At 37.4% G+C, this 15,700-nt stretch overlaps 2 protein-coding genes across 3 annotated transcripts in view; one reads left to right on the forward strand and one right to left on the reverse strand.

The window, feature by feature from the left end:
• The first annotated feature begins 2,209 nt into the window (after positions 1-2,209).
• LOC133516332 (glucose transporter type 1-like) lies at positions 2,210-5,336 on the forward strand. The gene is made up of 2 exons (XM_061849224.1): positions 2,210-2,415; positions 3,887-5,336. The coding sequence occupies exon 2, from the start codon at positions 3,906-3,908 to the stop codon at positions 5,289-5,291; it is 1,386 nt and encodes a 461-aa protein (XP_061705208.1). The 5' UTR covers positions 2,210-2,415; positions 3,887-3,905; the 3' UTR covers positions 5,292-5,336.
• A 1,800-nt stretch (positions 5,337-7,136) lies between these two features.
• LOC133516326 (soluble guanylate cyclase 89Db-like) overlaps positions 7,137-15,700 on the reverse strand; it is a 31,651-nt gene continuing 23,087 nt past the window's right edge. For both annotated transcript variants that reach the window (XM_061849214.1, XM_061849213.1), the window contains exons 9-14: positions 15,333-15,609; positions 15,004-15,144; positions 13,061-13,184; positions 12,555-12,664; positions 12,008-12,097; positions 7,137-7,768 (exon numbers count right to left, since the gene is read on the reverse strand). In XM_061849214.1, coding sequence (XP_061705198.1) covers positions 7,667-7,768; positions 12,008-12,097; positions 12,555-12,664; positions 13,061-13,184; positions 15,004-15,144; positions 15,333-15,609 — 844 coding nt within the window. In that variant the 3' untranslated portion in view covers positions 7,137-7,666. The remainder of the gene's footprint in view (positions 7,769-12,007; positions 12,098-12,554; positions 12,665-13,060; positions 13,185-15,003; positions 15,145-15,332; positions 15,610-15,700) is intronic.

A 15,700-nucleotide genomic window follows, 5' to 3' on the forward strand; every position in this document is an offset into this window, starting at 1 on the left:
CGCAATTGCCACTATCGCACTAATATGGAAGAGTGATAGAGAGAGATGACTACGCTACGGAGCGTTAACGATTGGATTGTTGGCTACGCGAGCTGTTCGTTCTTGACTTGTTGGAAACTTTCAAAGTCAGTTTGTAATTAATAGGTCAAGTGAAAGATCATATGAAAGAACTTGAGTTATACCACAGTTATACATTCCAAAACAATGCGATAAAAAATTACCCCCTTATGTTGCAAAAAGAAAAAATACAAAATTATAACAACATTAACATTATCTTAAATATTAAAGGAAAAATATAGCTAACATTACCTCTATATATTTTTTTGTAATCAACAAAAATTCATTTCTCATGCTCCGAAAGTGGGTCATTGTTTTTGTATGAAGTGTGCAGAAAGTGTTACGTTTCGGCTCTAGAGCATTTTGCTTTTCAAGTACGTTTTTTTACGATAAGCAATGAAAATATGGTTTTAAATTTTGTTATACATGTACAATTTCCATTCTGATATTTAATTCTCCATTCCTAAATAACGATACTTTTACCTAAATTGTTAATCGCAAGTACCCTTAAGAAATACTTTAAAAGTTTATACTAGTGATGTTTTTTAAACGCAAGTATTCTATTTTTCTAGTATTTTTTTTTTTCGAAATGAAAAGTAAAGTATTTAACTCGGGTAAAAGTCATCATTTTTGCCTCAAGACTCTTGGCGTTCTCACAGCGTTCGAGCGTCAAACGACCTCGACTGAAATGAGTGCCTTCCATCCCTTGTTTAACAATCTCCTATTCCGTACTTCGTTTGCAATCTGCCTGTGTTACAGGCTAGATGACATGTTTTTACTCGTACTAATGGTATCAGTCGATCAGGTTTGTTTTTAAGATCGAATGTCTATATGATACCCATTGCATTAAGGCAATACAAAATCGTTAAATCTGGCCGATTGTAAAGTTCCTGTATAATTCTTGACGGTAGTCACTTTAAACCAATTGTCCTACCTATTGGTTTAATACGGATAGGCTCGTTAGGTTGCTTCAGACGCTTGAACGGCTAACTCCAGATTCTCCAGAAATAGGAGCCCGTCCACTCAGGGATCGAGACAAAGATTATCATGATATGCCTAGGAATTTCCCGATCTGCCTGATCTTATGGTCGGTCACATGTATATGTATATATATAACAATCAATTTAATAAAATGTAAGGAGTCGAATGGTCAATCAACATCATTCATTAGCAAAATAACACAATTTTAGCAGCTTCATTGTTACGTTGAGTAAGTATTAAATATTACGTAGTAGGTAAAACTTCAGTAAGTTTGTCACATTGAGTTAATTAAAAATTGACTTGAATTAATAAATATATAAATATAAATATTATAGGACATTATTATTATTATTATTATTTTTTTTTTTTTCTTTTTTTTTTTTTTTTTTATAACGATAGGCAAGCGTTTGACCACGATCTCACCTGATGGTAAGTGATGATGCAGTCTACGGTGGAGCACGCTTACCTATGAGATACCTATTTACCTATTTATTTGATTTTTTGATTATGCAATTTATGTTAACTAAAATTTTTCCATTTGTTTGATTATTGATCTCACCTACGACTCCTATGCGTCTGATTTGTAATACCGAAAAAAATAAAACTAAAAATAACATGTGTTTTTTGAAACTCTCAAAATTTCTCGAGATACTCGAGGAACGCGAGAAATCCTGGTCGATAATTCCCGTGCCGCGAGAAATAAAAAGCGGCCAAGTGCGAGTCGGACCTGCCCATGAAGGGTTCCGTACCATTTATGACGTATTAAAAAAAACTACTTACCAGATCTCGTTCAAACCAATTTTCGGTGGAAGTTTGCATGGTAATGTATATCATATTTTTTTTTGATTTTTCAGTCTGTTATTTTGGAAGTTACGGGGGGGGGGGGGGGGGGGGCACACACACACTTTGTAAGTGTCTCTCGCGCAAACTATTCAGTTTATAAAAAAAAATGTACAACGCACATTAGTGAGTCGATTCGTCGATAGATTTTAGTCTTGCAAGTGCGTGCGCTTATGAAGCATGCCGTACGTTACAGTTTTTGCGGTTCTGAAACTTACCTTTAATGGAATCGTGACGGCGTACACCTGGCAGTATACTTGCACTCTATACACCACGTAGGATACTCGACCGGTTTTACCTATTTTAAAATTAAGTTGCACGTAGCCGATATCTATTAAGGTTTTGATGCTATTTCCTAATCTACATCATGATGTAGATTGTAGATACTCTCACAAAATAATCTTTTGATATAAGAAATAAGTCCATATGGATAACAGTGATAATATACATTACCTAACGCCGTACTAGCAAAACTTGGATTTCGTTGATATTTTTCTAGACATTAGCCGGCATCTGGCCAAAATAGACGGTTCATCTGTAAGTTGTCCTCACATCTGCATATTGTGTTTTTTAGTGTTACGATTACGAGGTTTAAGTGGTGATGGTGTTTTAATCAATGGTGATAGCAATTAGGGTTCATATAAGGTTGTAAGTGATGTATTTAATTGTAGAGGTTGAATAAAAATCCTATACAATGAAGTACTGGTTATTTTGCCTATTCGATATTTGTATAGACCAAAAATCAACGCAATGGATATAAAATCAAGCAGTATCAGTTTCTTTAGTCTAATAGTTTAGACCAGTAGGTCTAACATGGTCGACTCTTTATCATTTGTCACCATGGCTGTCACGTTCTAACAAGTATGTAAGCGCGAAAGTGATGGGTATAGTGACAAGTGATAAAAATGGAACCATGCTGCCACCGCAGTTCCTTTGAGGTTTCGGCAGGTCTGGATTTAGAGACCTAGGGCCATTAGGTACTTGTTATGGTACTTATAATTTAAGGTGCCCCCTCCTCCATCACAAAACCGTTGCTAGGTTGCCTGGGTCCCTAGGCCCGGGCCTTATGGGCCTAGGCGTAAATCCAGCCCTGGGTTTCGGTGGCCAGGCTACGCTCTCGCCGAATACATAAAATATTGTAAATCTACTCGGTTCTCATAAAGCTCCAACCTGGTGTTTTACCTTTACCTACAAAGATGCGATCTTACTTCCTTATAGATAGATAGAATACTCTTTATTGGAACACCTCAGTAAAAGATACAGCTTAAAGAAAAACAATTGATTAATGATAGAGGCAGACAACCGGCGGTCTTCTTGCTAAAGAGTGATTTCTTCCAGACAATCTATGTAGTACCTATCCTATAGGTACCTCAACTCCTTCGATCTGGTGTTAAAAATGTTTTTTGTGTTCAAATACATATTATTGATGTAATGTTATGTAAATATACTTTTTTAATCGTGTAATATGAGAAGTGTTTTATGTATAGGCGACTATAGGGTCCATAGATGTGTGTGTGTATGTTTCAATCACGTTTCTCCTGTAATTCTGACATCCACCGATGAACAGCTGCACGACGGCTGGATCTCTAAGTAATAAGGATATTATAACAACTGTCAAGTTTCGTTGTTCTCATTATCATGTACAGTCAGCAAAACTATTAGCTTAACACTCCTGCATAAGCATAAAAATATATGTAACTAACATTTTGTATAAAATTATGGGTTATTGTTAAAATTGCACATTTCTGCCTCTTAGATATTATCATTAATATAATAAGTAATATTTGACATATTGATCTGGTATAAAAGTTGATCGGAATTTTTAAAGATTAGATTTCTAAAATAAAACCAGTAGATAAAATTAGTCAGAAAACGTATGAAAAAAGGGAGCTAAGTACTTGAGGTATTTAAGTCGCTCCACAAAATTATTTACTTACTGAATTCTATACCTACCTTTATTTATTACAAAATACACACGTACTTAAATTGCTTTGGTGTTGTTTTCCAGAGTGCCGAACGTGTAGAAGATGGCCACTGACATAACAGGCCCACTGTTGTACTCGGTCAGCGCGGCAGTGCTGGGCATGCTCCAGTTCGGCTTTAACACGGGCGTCATCAACGCGCCGCGCGAATTCATCGAGACCTTCATCAGAGACCAGTACCAGACAGATGACACCCGCAGCTCCTTTCTTTTCGGCATCATTGTTTCCATCTTTGCCGTGGGAGGCATGATCGGCTGTCCGCTTGCCAGCTGGATTGCGGAGAGACAAGGACGCAAAAATGCTCTCCTTATGAATGCAGCATTTGGTGTCATAGCGGTCGCTTTAATGGCCTTCAGCAAGCTTGCAGGCTCTGTCGAAATGATAATCATCGGTAGATTCCTTATCGGAATCAACTGCGGTTTTGCCACGACTGTCTCGCCTACTTACGTGTCTGAAGTGGCCCCATTAAATCTACGAGGGGCTTTTGGTACAGTCAATCAATTGGCAGTCGCTTTCGGCTTAATCTTCGCACAGATTCTAGGAATAGATGCTATTTTGGGGAGTGATGAGGGTTGGCCGTGGCTGTTCGGAATTGCATTGATTCCTTCAGGCCTTCAATGCGTGATGGTACCTTTCACTGTTGAATCGCCAAGGTTCCTGTTGCTCACAATTCGTGATGAACAAAAAGCTAGGGCGGCACTTGTTAAAATTAGAGGCCACCCAAACATTGAAAACGAGATTAACGACATGAACGCGGAAGACAAAGCCGAGAAACAAGAAAGAAAGTTTACCGCTTGGGATCTATTAAGCCACCAATCCCTGCGTACTCCGCTCATAATTGGTATAGTTATGCATTTATCACAGCAGTTGGGAGGTATCAATGCTGTGTTGTATTATTCTTCCACTATTTTCGAAGGCGCCGGTCTCGAGGCTGATGAGGCCCGCTTGGCTTCTATCGGTGTGGGCAGCATGTTATTTATCATGGCGCTGGTGTCTATTCCGCTGATGGACCGCCTAGGCCGGCGGACACTGCAGCTTGGCGGCCTTGCCGGTATGACCCTGTTTTCGGTCCTTATGACGGTAGCGTTCTTTACTTATGAGGATAACCAAACCATGAGCGTATTCGCTGTCATATTCACGCTGTTGTACGTGGCGTCCTTCGGCGTGGGGCCGAGCTCGATCCCGTGGATGATCCTGTCGGAGCTGTTTGGGCAGTCCGCCCGCAGCTCCGCAGTCAGCATCGGCGCGCTCGTCAACTGGTTCGCCAACTTCATCGTCGGCATAACGTTCATCCCAATGAAGGATGCATTAGGAAATTATTTATTTTTGCCGTATACTGGTTTCCTCATATTCTTCTTTATATTTACTTATATCAAGTTGCCCGAAACGAAGAATAAAACTATAGAGGAAGTAACGGCTCTATTCACTTAAAACTCTACTTAGTTTAGATATCTAATTTGCCTTATTTGCCTATATACTTAGTTCAGTTCTAATGAAGAAACACTTAGGTATCTTGTACCTAGACTCTACATTATTACTATGACTCTCAAATACTACCACACTTACTCTATTACTTAATGTTGGCCCTATTAATTTTAGTATTGCGTGCATCCTAGACTCCTGCAACTAATTTGGCGCTAATATGCTCAAATGTTATTGATTATAAAGACTGAAAAGTGAACGTATAAGTTGTTATTTTGTTTAAACTAAATTATAATTTAGTTATAAATTATACGGATTAATATATTGATTGCTATGATCGTGGGAATATGGGATAATTAGGTACGTTTTTAGGGTTCCGTAGTCAACTAGGAACCCTTATAGTTTCGCCATGTCCGTCTGTCTGTCTGTCTGTCTGTCCGAGGCTTTGCTCCGTGGTCGTTAGTGCTAGAAAGCTGAAATTTGGCATGGATATATAAATCAATAAAGCCGACAAAGTCGTACAATAAAATCTAAAAATTTAATTTTTTTAGGGTACCTCCCCTACACGTAAAGTGGGGGTGAACATTTTTTTTGCTTTAACCCTACAGTGTGGGATATCGTTGGAAAGGTCTTTCAAAGCTAATAGGGGTTTTCAACGAACATTTCTTGATAAAGTGAATAAATTCGGAGATAATTGCTCAACAGAAAAAAAAATGTGTCCCCCCCTCTAACTTTTGAACCATCGGTCCAAAAAATATGAAAAAATCTTGGAAGTAGAGCTTAAGAAAGACATTAAATGAAAACTATCGCGGATATGATCAGTTTAGCTGTTTTTGAGTTATCGCAAAAAGTTTCCCCTTCATAGTAAAAAGACGTACACCCACAGTTCATCCCTTGGTTAACAATCTACCATACTTTAAGCTCCAGTTTAGCTCATTGTGACAGAGGAGTAACTACGGAACCCTACTCTGAGCATGGCCCGACATGCTCTTGGCCGGTTTTTATTAGGGTTTCGTAGCCAAATGGCAAAAAACGGAACCCTTATAGATTCGTCATGTCCGTCTGTCTGTCCGATTATGTCACAGCCACTTTTTTCCGAAACTATAAGAGCTATACTGTTCAAACTTAGTAAGTGGATGTATTCTATGAACCGCATTAAGATGTTCACACAAAAATAGAAAAAAAACAATAAATTTTGGGGGTTCTCCATACTTAGAACTGAAACTCAAAAAATCTTTTTTCATCAAACCCATATGTGTGGGGTATCTATGGACAGGTCTTCAAAAATGATACTGAGGTTTCTAATATAATTTTTTTCTAAAATGAATAGTTTGCGCGAGAGACACTTCCAAAGTGTTAAAATGTGTCCCCCCCCCCCCGTAACTTCTAAAATAACAGAATGAAAAATCTAAAAAAATATATGATATACATTGCCATGCAAACTTCCACCTAAAATTGGTTTGAACGAGATCTAGTGAGTAGTTTTTTTTAATACGTCATAAAATTTAAAAAAATATTTTTTTTTTTCATCAAACCCATACGTGTGGGGTATCTACGGATAGGTCTTCAAAAATGATATTGAGGTTTCTAATATCATTTTTTCTAAACTGAATAGTTTGCGCGAGAGACACTTCTAAGGTGCTAAAATGTGTGTCCAAAGTGGTAAAATGTTGAACAAGATCTAGTAAGTAGATTTTTTTTAATACGTCATAAATGGTACGGAACCCTTCATGCGCGAGTCCGACTCGCACTTGGCCGCTTTTATACCTATAGATGGATCAATTTACAAGTAACCTCAAATAATCTCAGTACAAATTTGAAATTAGTGACAAAGATAGAAAAAAAACGAATAGATACTTTACATACTTATTTTATACTCTTAACATTACAACTACACGTTACAGTAATAGTTATCTTTTACTTACAATCTCCAATTTCTACATATGTTATATTTTAGAATTTTTAGATACTAGGTATTACAAGGTGGTGTGGTGACCAATAACCCGAATTCCTCTTACTTCGTATTACTGATCTAGGTATTTTGTGTAATGTAGTTCCAATTTGACTTCAATAAGTAATATTTTTTAAATGTAAACAGCTAGGTCGTGCTAGGGTAATAGAAATTTACAAATAGTTATACATCGAGCTGCGTTTGACGCCCAGATTTCTTTTTACTTATTATGTAAGTTACCTACTTACATAATAAGTAAAAAGGAATCTGGGCACGCGTTTATAGCTTTTTTGTTCGAATTAGGCACCGGCGGCACCGGAGTCTTAGGTCAAAGTAATTTGAGTTTGGCCCTAACTAGGTAGGTACGTGTTCCAAAGCCATATAAGGAGTTATATGGACCTTAAGGTTTATTTTAGCGTCGGCTTCGAAGGCCTCAGGCGTCCCCGCAGAGGGCAGAGAAGAGCTGCAGCGCCTCATGCGCCTCGTCCTCCTCAACCTCGCCTTCTAGCCAGAACGTCTCCATCATGCCTTTGCCCTGCAAAAATGTTTTAGTTCATTATCATGCTTTATAACGAGTAGATACGAGCACCGAGGCAGGGCTCATGATTCTTACATATAAAAGTACATGTGTGAGGAGCTTGTATTCAAAACCTGGTTTGTCACCAAAATAGCACCTCTATAAAATGTTTCGTCGCAAAAAATAATATCACCCATAGTATTTTGATTTTGTATAGCGGGATCATACCTATGCAAAAAAAAGTTTTGTCCAAAAGAATTTTCCACGCAAAAAGTGATTTGTCATTGTCACTTCAGCTAATCGCTAACAGTCTATTGCCGCCATTGTGCATATGGAGAAAACTCTTTTTGTTTGATAAAAACTTTTTCAAAGTAGGTACCCATACGCCAAGCCGAAAAATAGATTTGGTGTTACGAACAAAATATGATTTCTCCTTATAACGTTCGTGCATAAAAAGTTTTCTCCAAAATGTTCAAGCAAAACACGATTTGTCAATTTTTTTTTATCGCAATAATTTAAGTTACTTTGTATGGGTAGTTAAACCGAATAATTTTAAAATGGTATAAGTCTGCAATATTATTTTCATTACACCAACTGCTAAAGGCCCTCTTGATCGTTCAAGAGCTAATGAGAAAGTTGCATTTTATCCACATGTGGGGCAAAGTAAACAGATGTATTTTTGTTTCCTGTTGTTGTGTTAGCTGGTAGAATTGACTTTTAAATGATGATTTTAAACGCTTTTTAGGGTTCCGTAGCCAAATGGCAAAAAACGGAACCCTTATAGATTCGTCATGTCCGTCTGTCTGTCCGATTATGTCACAGCTACTTTTTTCCGAAACTATAAGAGCTATACTGTTCAAACTTGGTAAGTAGATGTATTCTATGAACCGCATTAAGATGTTTACACAAAAATAGAAATCAGTAAATTTTGGGGGTTCCCCATACTTAGAACTGAAACTCAAAAAATCTTTTTTCATCAAACCCATACGTGTGGGGTATCTATGGATAGGTCTTTAAAAATGATATTGAGGTTTCTAATATAATTTTTTTCTAAACTGAATAGTTTGCGCGAGAGACACTTCCAAAGTGGAAAAATGTGTGTCCCCCCCCCCCCCGTAACTTCTAAAATAACAGAATGAAAAATCTAAAAAAAATATATGATATACATTGCCATGCAAACTTCCACCGAAAATTGGTTTGAACGAGATCTAGTGAGTAGTTTTTTTTAATACGTCATGAAATTTAAATTTTTTTTTTTCATCAGACCTATACGTGTGGTGTATCTACGGATAGGTCTTCAAAAATGATATTTAGGTTTCTAATATCATTTTTTCCTAAACTGAAATGTTTGCGCGAGAGACACTTCCAAAGTGAAAAAAGTGTGTCCCCCCCCCCCCTGTAACGTCTAAAATAACATAATGAAAAATAAAATAAAAATATATGATATACATTACCATGCAAACTTCCACCGAAAATTGGTTTGAACCAGATCTAGTAAGTAGTTTTTTTTAATACGTCATAAATGGTACGGAACCCTTCATGGGTGAGTCCGACTCGCACTTGGCCGCTTTTATTTTTGTTACGTTCATTTCAATTTGATTTGGTTTGATTTTAACGCTCGGGTCAATTTTGGAATCTTTTGCTTGCTCGGGTATCAATATTAGCACGACCCCTCGTGTAAACAAAAACTTTGCCCCCTTGTAAAACAAATAATTATTTTAATTAACAACGCAAACTTTCAGTTGTATCAATGTATTACGAAATATTTTTTTTTTCTATTTATCACAGTTTGACATCACGGTGACAAATCAGATTTTGAATATAAGCTCTTTAAAGTATAAAGATATGCGATACAGATAAGAGAAGAGCGCGCTATCAATCAGTAATTGGACGATACAACAATGCAAGTCACGATTCTACCTGATAAAGGGTAAAACCCGGATAGATGCCATAGGGACCGTGCGCGTTGGAGGATCTGCCATCTTGTGGCCTGAATCGGAACCATAAACATGTACATTTACAGGTCACGTGTTTTCTTGTGCACAGTAAGTGCTGCCATCTTGTGGGCTACATCGGAACAATAAACATCACATTTACGCCTCGCGCCAAAAATCTGACGGCTTTTTGAAAAAGTCTAATAACTTTAAAACCTTTAATGAGACGCAGTACAGCGCCATATTTTTTGCGATCACGAATTGTCAAACATCAACTTTTGACAATCAGGGTTACCGCAAAATGTATGGAGCTGTTCAGCGCTATCTCGTTTACCTATCTGTCAAAGTCGAAGCACGAAATTGTCTTAGATTTTACGCATCAATGTATCTCAATCAATTTATCTTTGCTCTCAGGTATGTACCTATATCCATAGATGCCTAATCATGAAATTAATGAATGTAGGTACCTAAGTCGCGGCATAGTTATTACTTACAATTTTTTTCTGAAATATTTCCCAAATGATAAAATAGGCCTACAACACTTAAATAACACTCACAACAATAATAAAAAAGCGGCCAAGTGCGAGTCGGACTCGCCCATGAAGGGTTCCGTACCATTTATAACGTATTAAAAAAAACTACTAACTAGATCTGGTTCAAACCAATTTTCGGTGGAAGTTTGCATGGTAATGTATATCATATATTTTTTTAAGATTTTTCATTCTGTTATTTTAGAAGTTACAGGGGGGGGGGGGGGCACACATTTTTTCACTTTGGAAGTGTCTCTCGCGCAAACTATTCAGTTTAGAAAAAAATGATATTAGAAACCGAAATATCATTTTTGAAGACCTATCCTTAGATATCCCATACGTATGGGTTTGATGAAATTATTTTTTTTTTTAATTTTATGACGTATTAAAAAAAAATACTTACTAGATCTCGTTCGAACCAATTTTCGGTGGAAGTTTGCATGGTAATGTAACTCATATATTTTTTTTTAATTTTTCATTCTGTTATTTTAGAAGTTACAGGGGGGGGGGGGGGGACTCATTTTTTTCACTTTGGAAGTGTCTCTCGCGCAAACTATTCTGTTTAGAAAAAAATTATATTAGAAACATAAATATCATTTTTGAAGACCTATCCAGAGATACCCCACACGTATGGGTTTGATGAAAAAATTTTTTTTTTTTTAATTTTATGACTTATTAAAAAAAACTACTTACTAGATTTCGTTCAAACCAATTTTCGGTGGAAGTTTGCATGGCAATGTATATCATATATTTTTTTTAGATTTTTCATTCTGTTATTTTAGAAGTTACGGGGGGGGGGGGGGGGGACGACGACACATTTTACCATTTTGGAAGTGTTTCTAGCGCAAACTATTCAGTTAAGAAAAAAATGATATTAGAAACCTCAATATCATTTTTAAAGACCTATCCATAGATACCCCACACGTATGGGTTTGATGAAAAATGATTTTTTGAGATTCAGTTCTAAGTATGGGGAACCCCCAAAATTTATTGTTTTTTTTCTATTTTTGTGTAAACATCTTAATGCGGTTCATAGAATACATCTACTTACCAAGTTTGAACAGTATAGCTCTTATACTTTCGGAAAAAAGTGGCTGTGACATAATCGGACAGACAGACGGACATGGCGAATCTATAAGGGTTCCGTTTTTTTGCCATTTGGTTACGGAACCCTAAAAAGGAAAACTGTATTTACTCATGCTGCAAAATATTTTTTTTATAATACTCACGAATACAAATGTCATAAAAAAGTAATAGAATTAAAACATGACATAAAAAATATTTAAAAAGAAACCTAAGTACTTATATCATGGTGTGTGAGGTATAAAAGGTGTAAGAGCGACTATACTTTTTGACATTGATAGAAGCCTTTTATTTATTTTAACAAAAATAAACACAAAATAGCGATAATTGACTCTTGGATGTGTACTTCGTGCACTTAGTGTATCAATACAATCAATATAAATATTAAATTAATACCACTTCAAAAGCTATGCCATTTCAAGTACATAGATATGAAATATTGTACGCACTCGCCGTGGAGCTTATCGCAAAAACAATGCAGACACAATCATTCCTGGGCAGAGGCTTCTGGGAGACTGAGGTATGTGGGGATTGGGCTTCCTATTTAAACTTAAATGTTAAAGAATCTCTTGATACCTATTTGTTTTGGTGAAATGAACACTTCGTACTCCATCGGGTAAAAAAAACACAAAAAAGGCCTGTATATTTTTTAACCTAGATATTTTGTACTTATTGTTAGAAGTTAATTACTGAATCGAATAAGTTTATACCTTAACTTTGATTAGTCCTCGGCGCCGTAGTCGAAAGCGACCGGCGGGGAGCTGCGCTGCCGTAGCTGCCGATATTTGTATGCGACCCGGCTACAGCAAAAATATATACAATTTACTATAAAATAATTTACAATGTGACTGCCATATGACACGTGATTCATATTTGAAGATTCATTTTCGTGTCACTTTTTTTCAACGCCGCGAGATGTCACCAGCGTCGCTATCGTTACGATGTAATTGATCGTTTAATCTTCTGGACATACCAGTTTCCGTCGTCCTTTAGGGATGCCTGGGCTATACTTAACCGCGAAAATCGATGTTCATCAATTGCGGGCATTTTTTTCTGTCACTCTAATTCAGTTTTAGTAAGAATAAAAGAGAGAGATCCCGCAATTTGGGAATTTCAGTTTTCACGGTAGGCCCCCTGTGCACAGCGATCCTGTGCACTTAATTAATTAACGTTCATGTGTGCGGCTTACTTGTAAGTACCTACATAAGGCCAGCGCTTGAATGTCATATAATAAAAATAAAGGTACGTTTAAATCACCTCGGACGTAGTCTGCATACGACTAGCTGTGTTTACGGAGTCACCCACTAGACAGTACCGCGGTAACTTCAGCCCCAGCACGCCCGCTACGCAAGGGCCCGAATGAACGCCTGCGAACGTGCAAAGAGCAACTTAATTTAATCAATTCCCTACACGAGTTGCGATGTTTGTATACCAGAGTTCGTAAAAATGGCCAATAATGTAAACAAATAACCTTCATTATTTACTTCGTAGTACTTTTTAATGACAATCATGATCTTATAAAAAGTTTATTTAGGTTCTTAAATATTTTAATTACATCAATTATAAGTTAAAATATATGAATAAATAAAAAAGCCAAAACGAGACAAAGGGCAAAAGGCAGATTTTTTAATTGAAAATAACTTTTGTGAAAGAACATGTTTTTTTACACTAGGTATTCGCTATTTCTACTAGGTATATAGTAGTAAATTAGTAATTTTTCTTCGATAAATGACTTTGTATTTGTTGAAGCGTCTTGTATTCACCAATGGTAAGGCGTGGCAGCGCGCGTGCTATGGCGAGCGCAGCGCTGGCGGCGGCGGCGGCGTGCGCGCGGCGCCGCTCTGGCGCGCCCGCTACCAGCATGTATACCGTGCCTACCGTCTCCACCTGATAAACACCATCACAAGCATTATTATTTATTTATTTCCCTATTTAATACATATACATACCTAACATAGCTACAGAACATTATTGCTGGAATAAAATATTTCATTCAACTTATTCAACTTCAACATTTATTTAGCAAATAGGCCACAAGGGCACTTTTACACGTCAACATGGAATTTACATACAAGCAAAAAACAAGCACATCAATAATTATAAAATACAATTAACTGAAAATATTAATGCAAACTAAAGTATTATTATTACTCAGAGATGTATAAAGTCTGTAATGTCGAAATACAAAAAAAAAACGAAAAAAAAACAAACAGATAGGTACAAACAAATAATCCAAAAATTATTTAGAGGCGTAAATATCTCTAAATGTCAGAACTAAATTATTATATAGTTTATCAAATTATCCTTAAAGATGTATAGAGCCTCCAAGAGTCAAAATTCTGTATAATTAAAATTAAAACATTCATTAAGATAAAAGAAACATACGAGAACCGAATGAGGTGCCTCACTGTAATTATACTCAAAAATAAAGTTAGCTTAAACAGACCTGTGTCCATTTATTGCACCATACATAATAATACTAATTGCAGACTTAATGCCGTAACGCTTTCTCTACTAGTCAACCAATGGGCTAAACCAGAAGGGTGCAAGGTCTTTTAAGGTAAATGAATTTGTAACCATTCCTTCAACCGATAATTTCACTTTTGACACTGACAGATTGATATCGCAGTGACATTTTATAAGCATTGTTCCAATTGAGCCGCAATACATAGATGAATATTGATATAATATATAGCAAATTTATTAAATGTATAGGCATGGTACAGTTTTAATTGTTAATAATTATAATGGCCTGCATAACGTTGCGATTCCCACATTAGATATTGATCTGACGCATTGTTTTTGGGCTAATACATGATATGTGTTTCCCCAGAGCAAAATACAACACCGAAATTGATTACGTAATTTAAATAAGATAAGATTATATTTCTTATGATTTAATTACAAATGTATGGTTTTCAGAATTTCCTTATACTTTTAGTGTAAGTCGTTATTATATTTGCCAAATTTCATGTTCTAAAACTTCTAGATCACCAGAAAGTATTTATATATATATTGATTCCCTGCAGAGTGTCGAAATAGTATCCTTTTTGCGACATAAACGGCCATATCTTTTTTTACGTTAACTTAGATTTGATTTGGTTGATTTTTGAACAACTAAAAGGGACAGTAGACCTGAATATATTTAATTTCAACTCGATAGCTCCACGCGTTCCTGAGATAAAGGGTTTTGACAAACAAACGGACGGACGAACAGACAGATGGTCAATGTCAAGATCACGACGTAGATTTTTTTGTCGGTTTAGGATGTTATCAAATTGCTCCGCACTTCGGAGTGCCGTCCGGCGCTGCGATTTTTAACTTTGTACTGTAGAAAAAACCGCATGGTATTAGGTATAACACATTGGCTCCGCCTCTCCTTGCGAAGGTGTGAATCGCCCTACGGTTCGCGCTTTCGGACGGAGATGCGGTGCGCGCCCCACAGGGTATGCCACACGGAGTTCCTGAGTACCGTACGGATTTTTGTTTAAAAACGAGATTCGTCGTGCACAGCAGCTCCGGGCAAAGATATGGAGCAAACCGCACCCTCGTACCATCGTCGTATTCATCACTTCGCTTCACAACGAAATGCGGCGGCAGAGTGATAACCGGCTTAGTTTTTGGAGCAATAGGGGTTCGCGAGATCTGCAGCTCATAGAGCCACTAGTTTCTAATCTAATGATATATGTTATCGAAGGAAGTGCACCTTGTAGACGCGATGCGCGTCCAGAAGGCGGTCGATGCGCGAGTACACCTCATTCATGTGCGCCACCGTGTGCATGACGTCGGCACGCGTGCCGGCCTCCGCCAGCTGCACGCCGCAGAACATTATTGTCACGTCGAACGCCTGCAACCAACATATTTCAACTTTTATTCCAAGGGGTATTAAAGGTATCCTGGGTCAGGGTCGACCCATGACTTTTCGTCTGTTCTTTTCTGTATACGATAGGAGGACAGTCGTGATACAGCTGATGGCATGCGCTAAACAGTCAATATTGGAGAGGCGTACCTAGATAAATTGACATAGGTATATACCTGACAAGCAGACATTGCGTCTTTCCCTGCTCTTAAATGGTCAACGATAGCTTTCGGTATCATAGAGTATAGTAGCTGGTCGCTCCGTTTTTTCCACTGGTCCAGCAAACGACACGATTTCTCCAGGGAGAGACTCCGGCTCTCAGCCCTTTCGAAGAGGAGCTCCAGTTTGGACAGGTGTTGCCAGCCGTGAAGAATCATCTCTTTGGAGAGCCCGTGGCCATTCATATCGGCTAGGTACAAGTCTGCCTGTTTCAACTCGTCGAGGCCATTAAATCTGGAAGCGGAAAAATAAAGTTAAAATTAATCTAATTGCAAGACAGCTCAATTCATAGCAGCGGGCTGACTTGCAAAACGGTTCTGTTGTT

This window comes from Cydia pomonella, chromosome 3 (genome assembly GCF_033807575.1).
Source record: "Cydia pomonella isolate Wapato2018A chromosome 3, ilCydPomo1, whole genome shotgun sequence".
NCBI classification, from domain to species: Eukaryota; Metazoa; Arthropoda; class Insecta; order Lepidoptera; family Tortricidae; genus Cydia; species Cydia pomonella.

Coding starts and splice junctions, on each gene's coding strand:
- LOC133516332 (XM_061849224.1), top strand. CDS start 3,906: ATGGCCACTGACATAACAGGCCCACTGTTGTACTCGGTCAGCGCGGCA.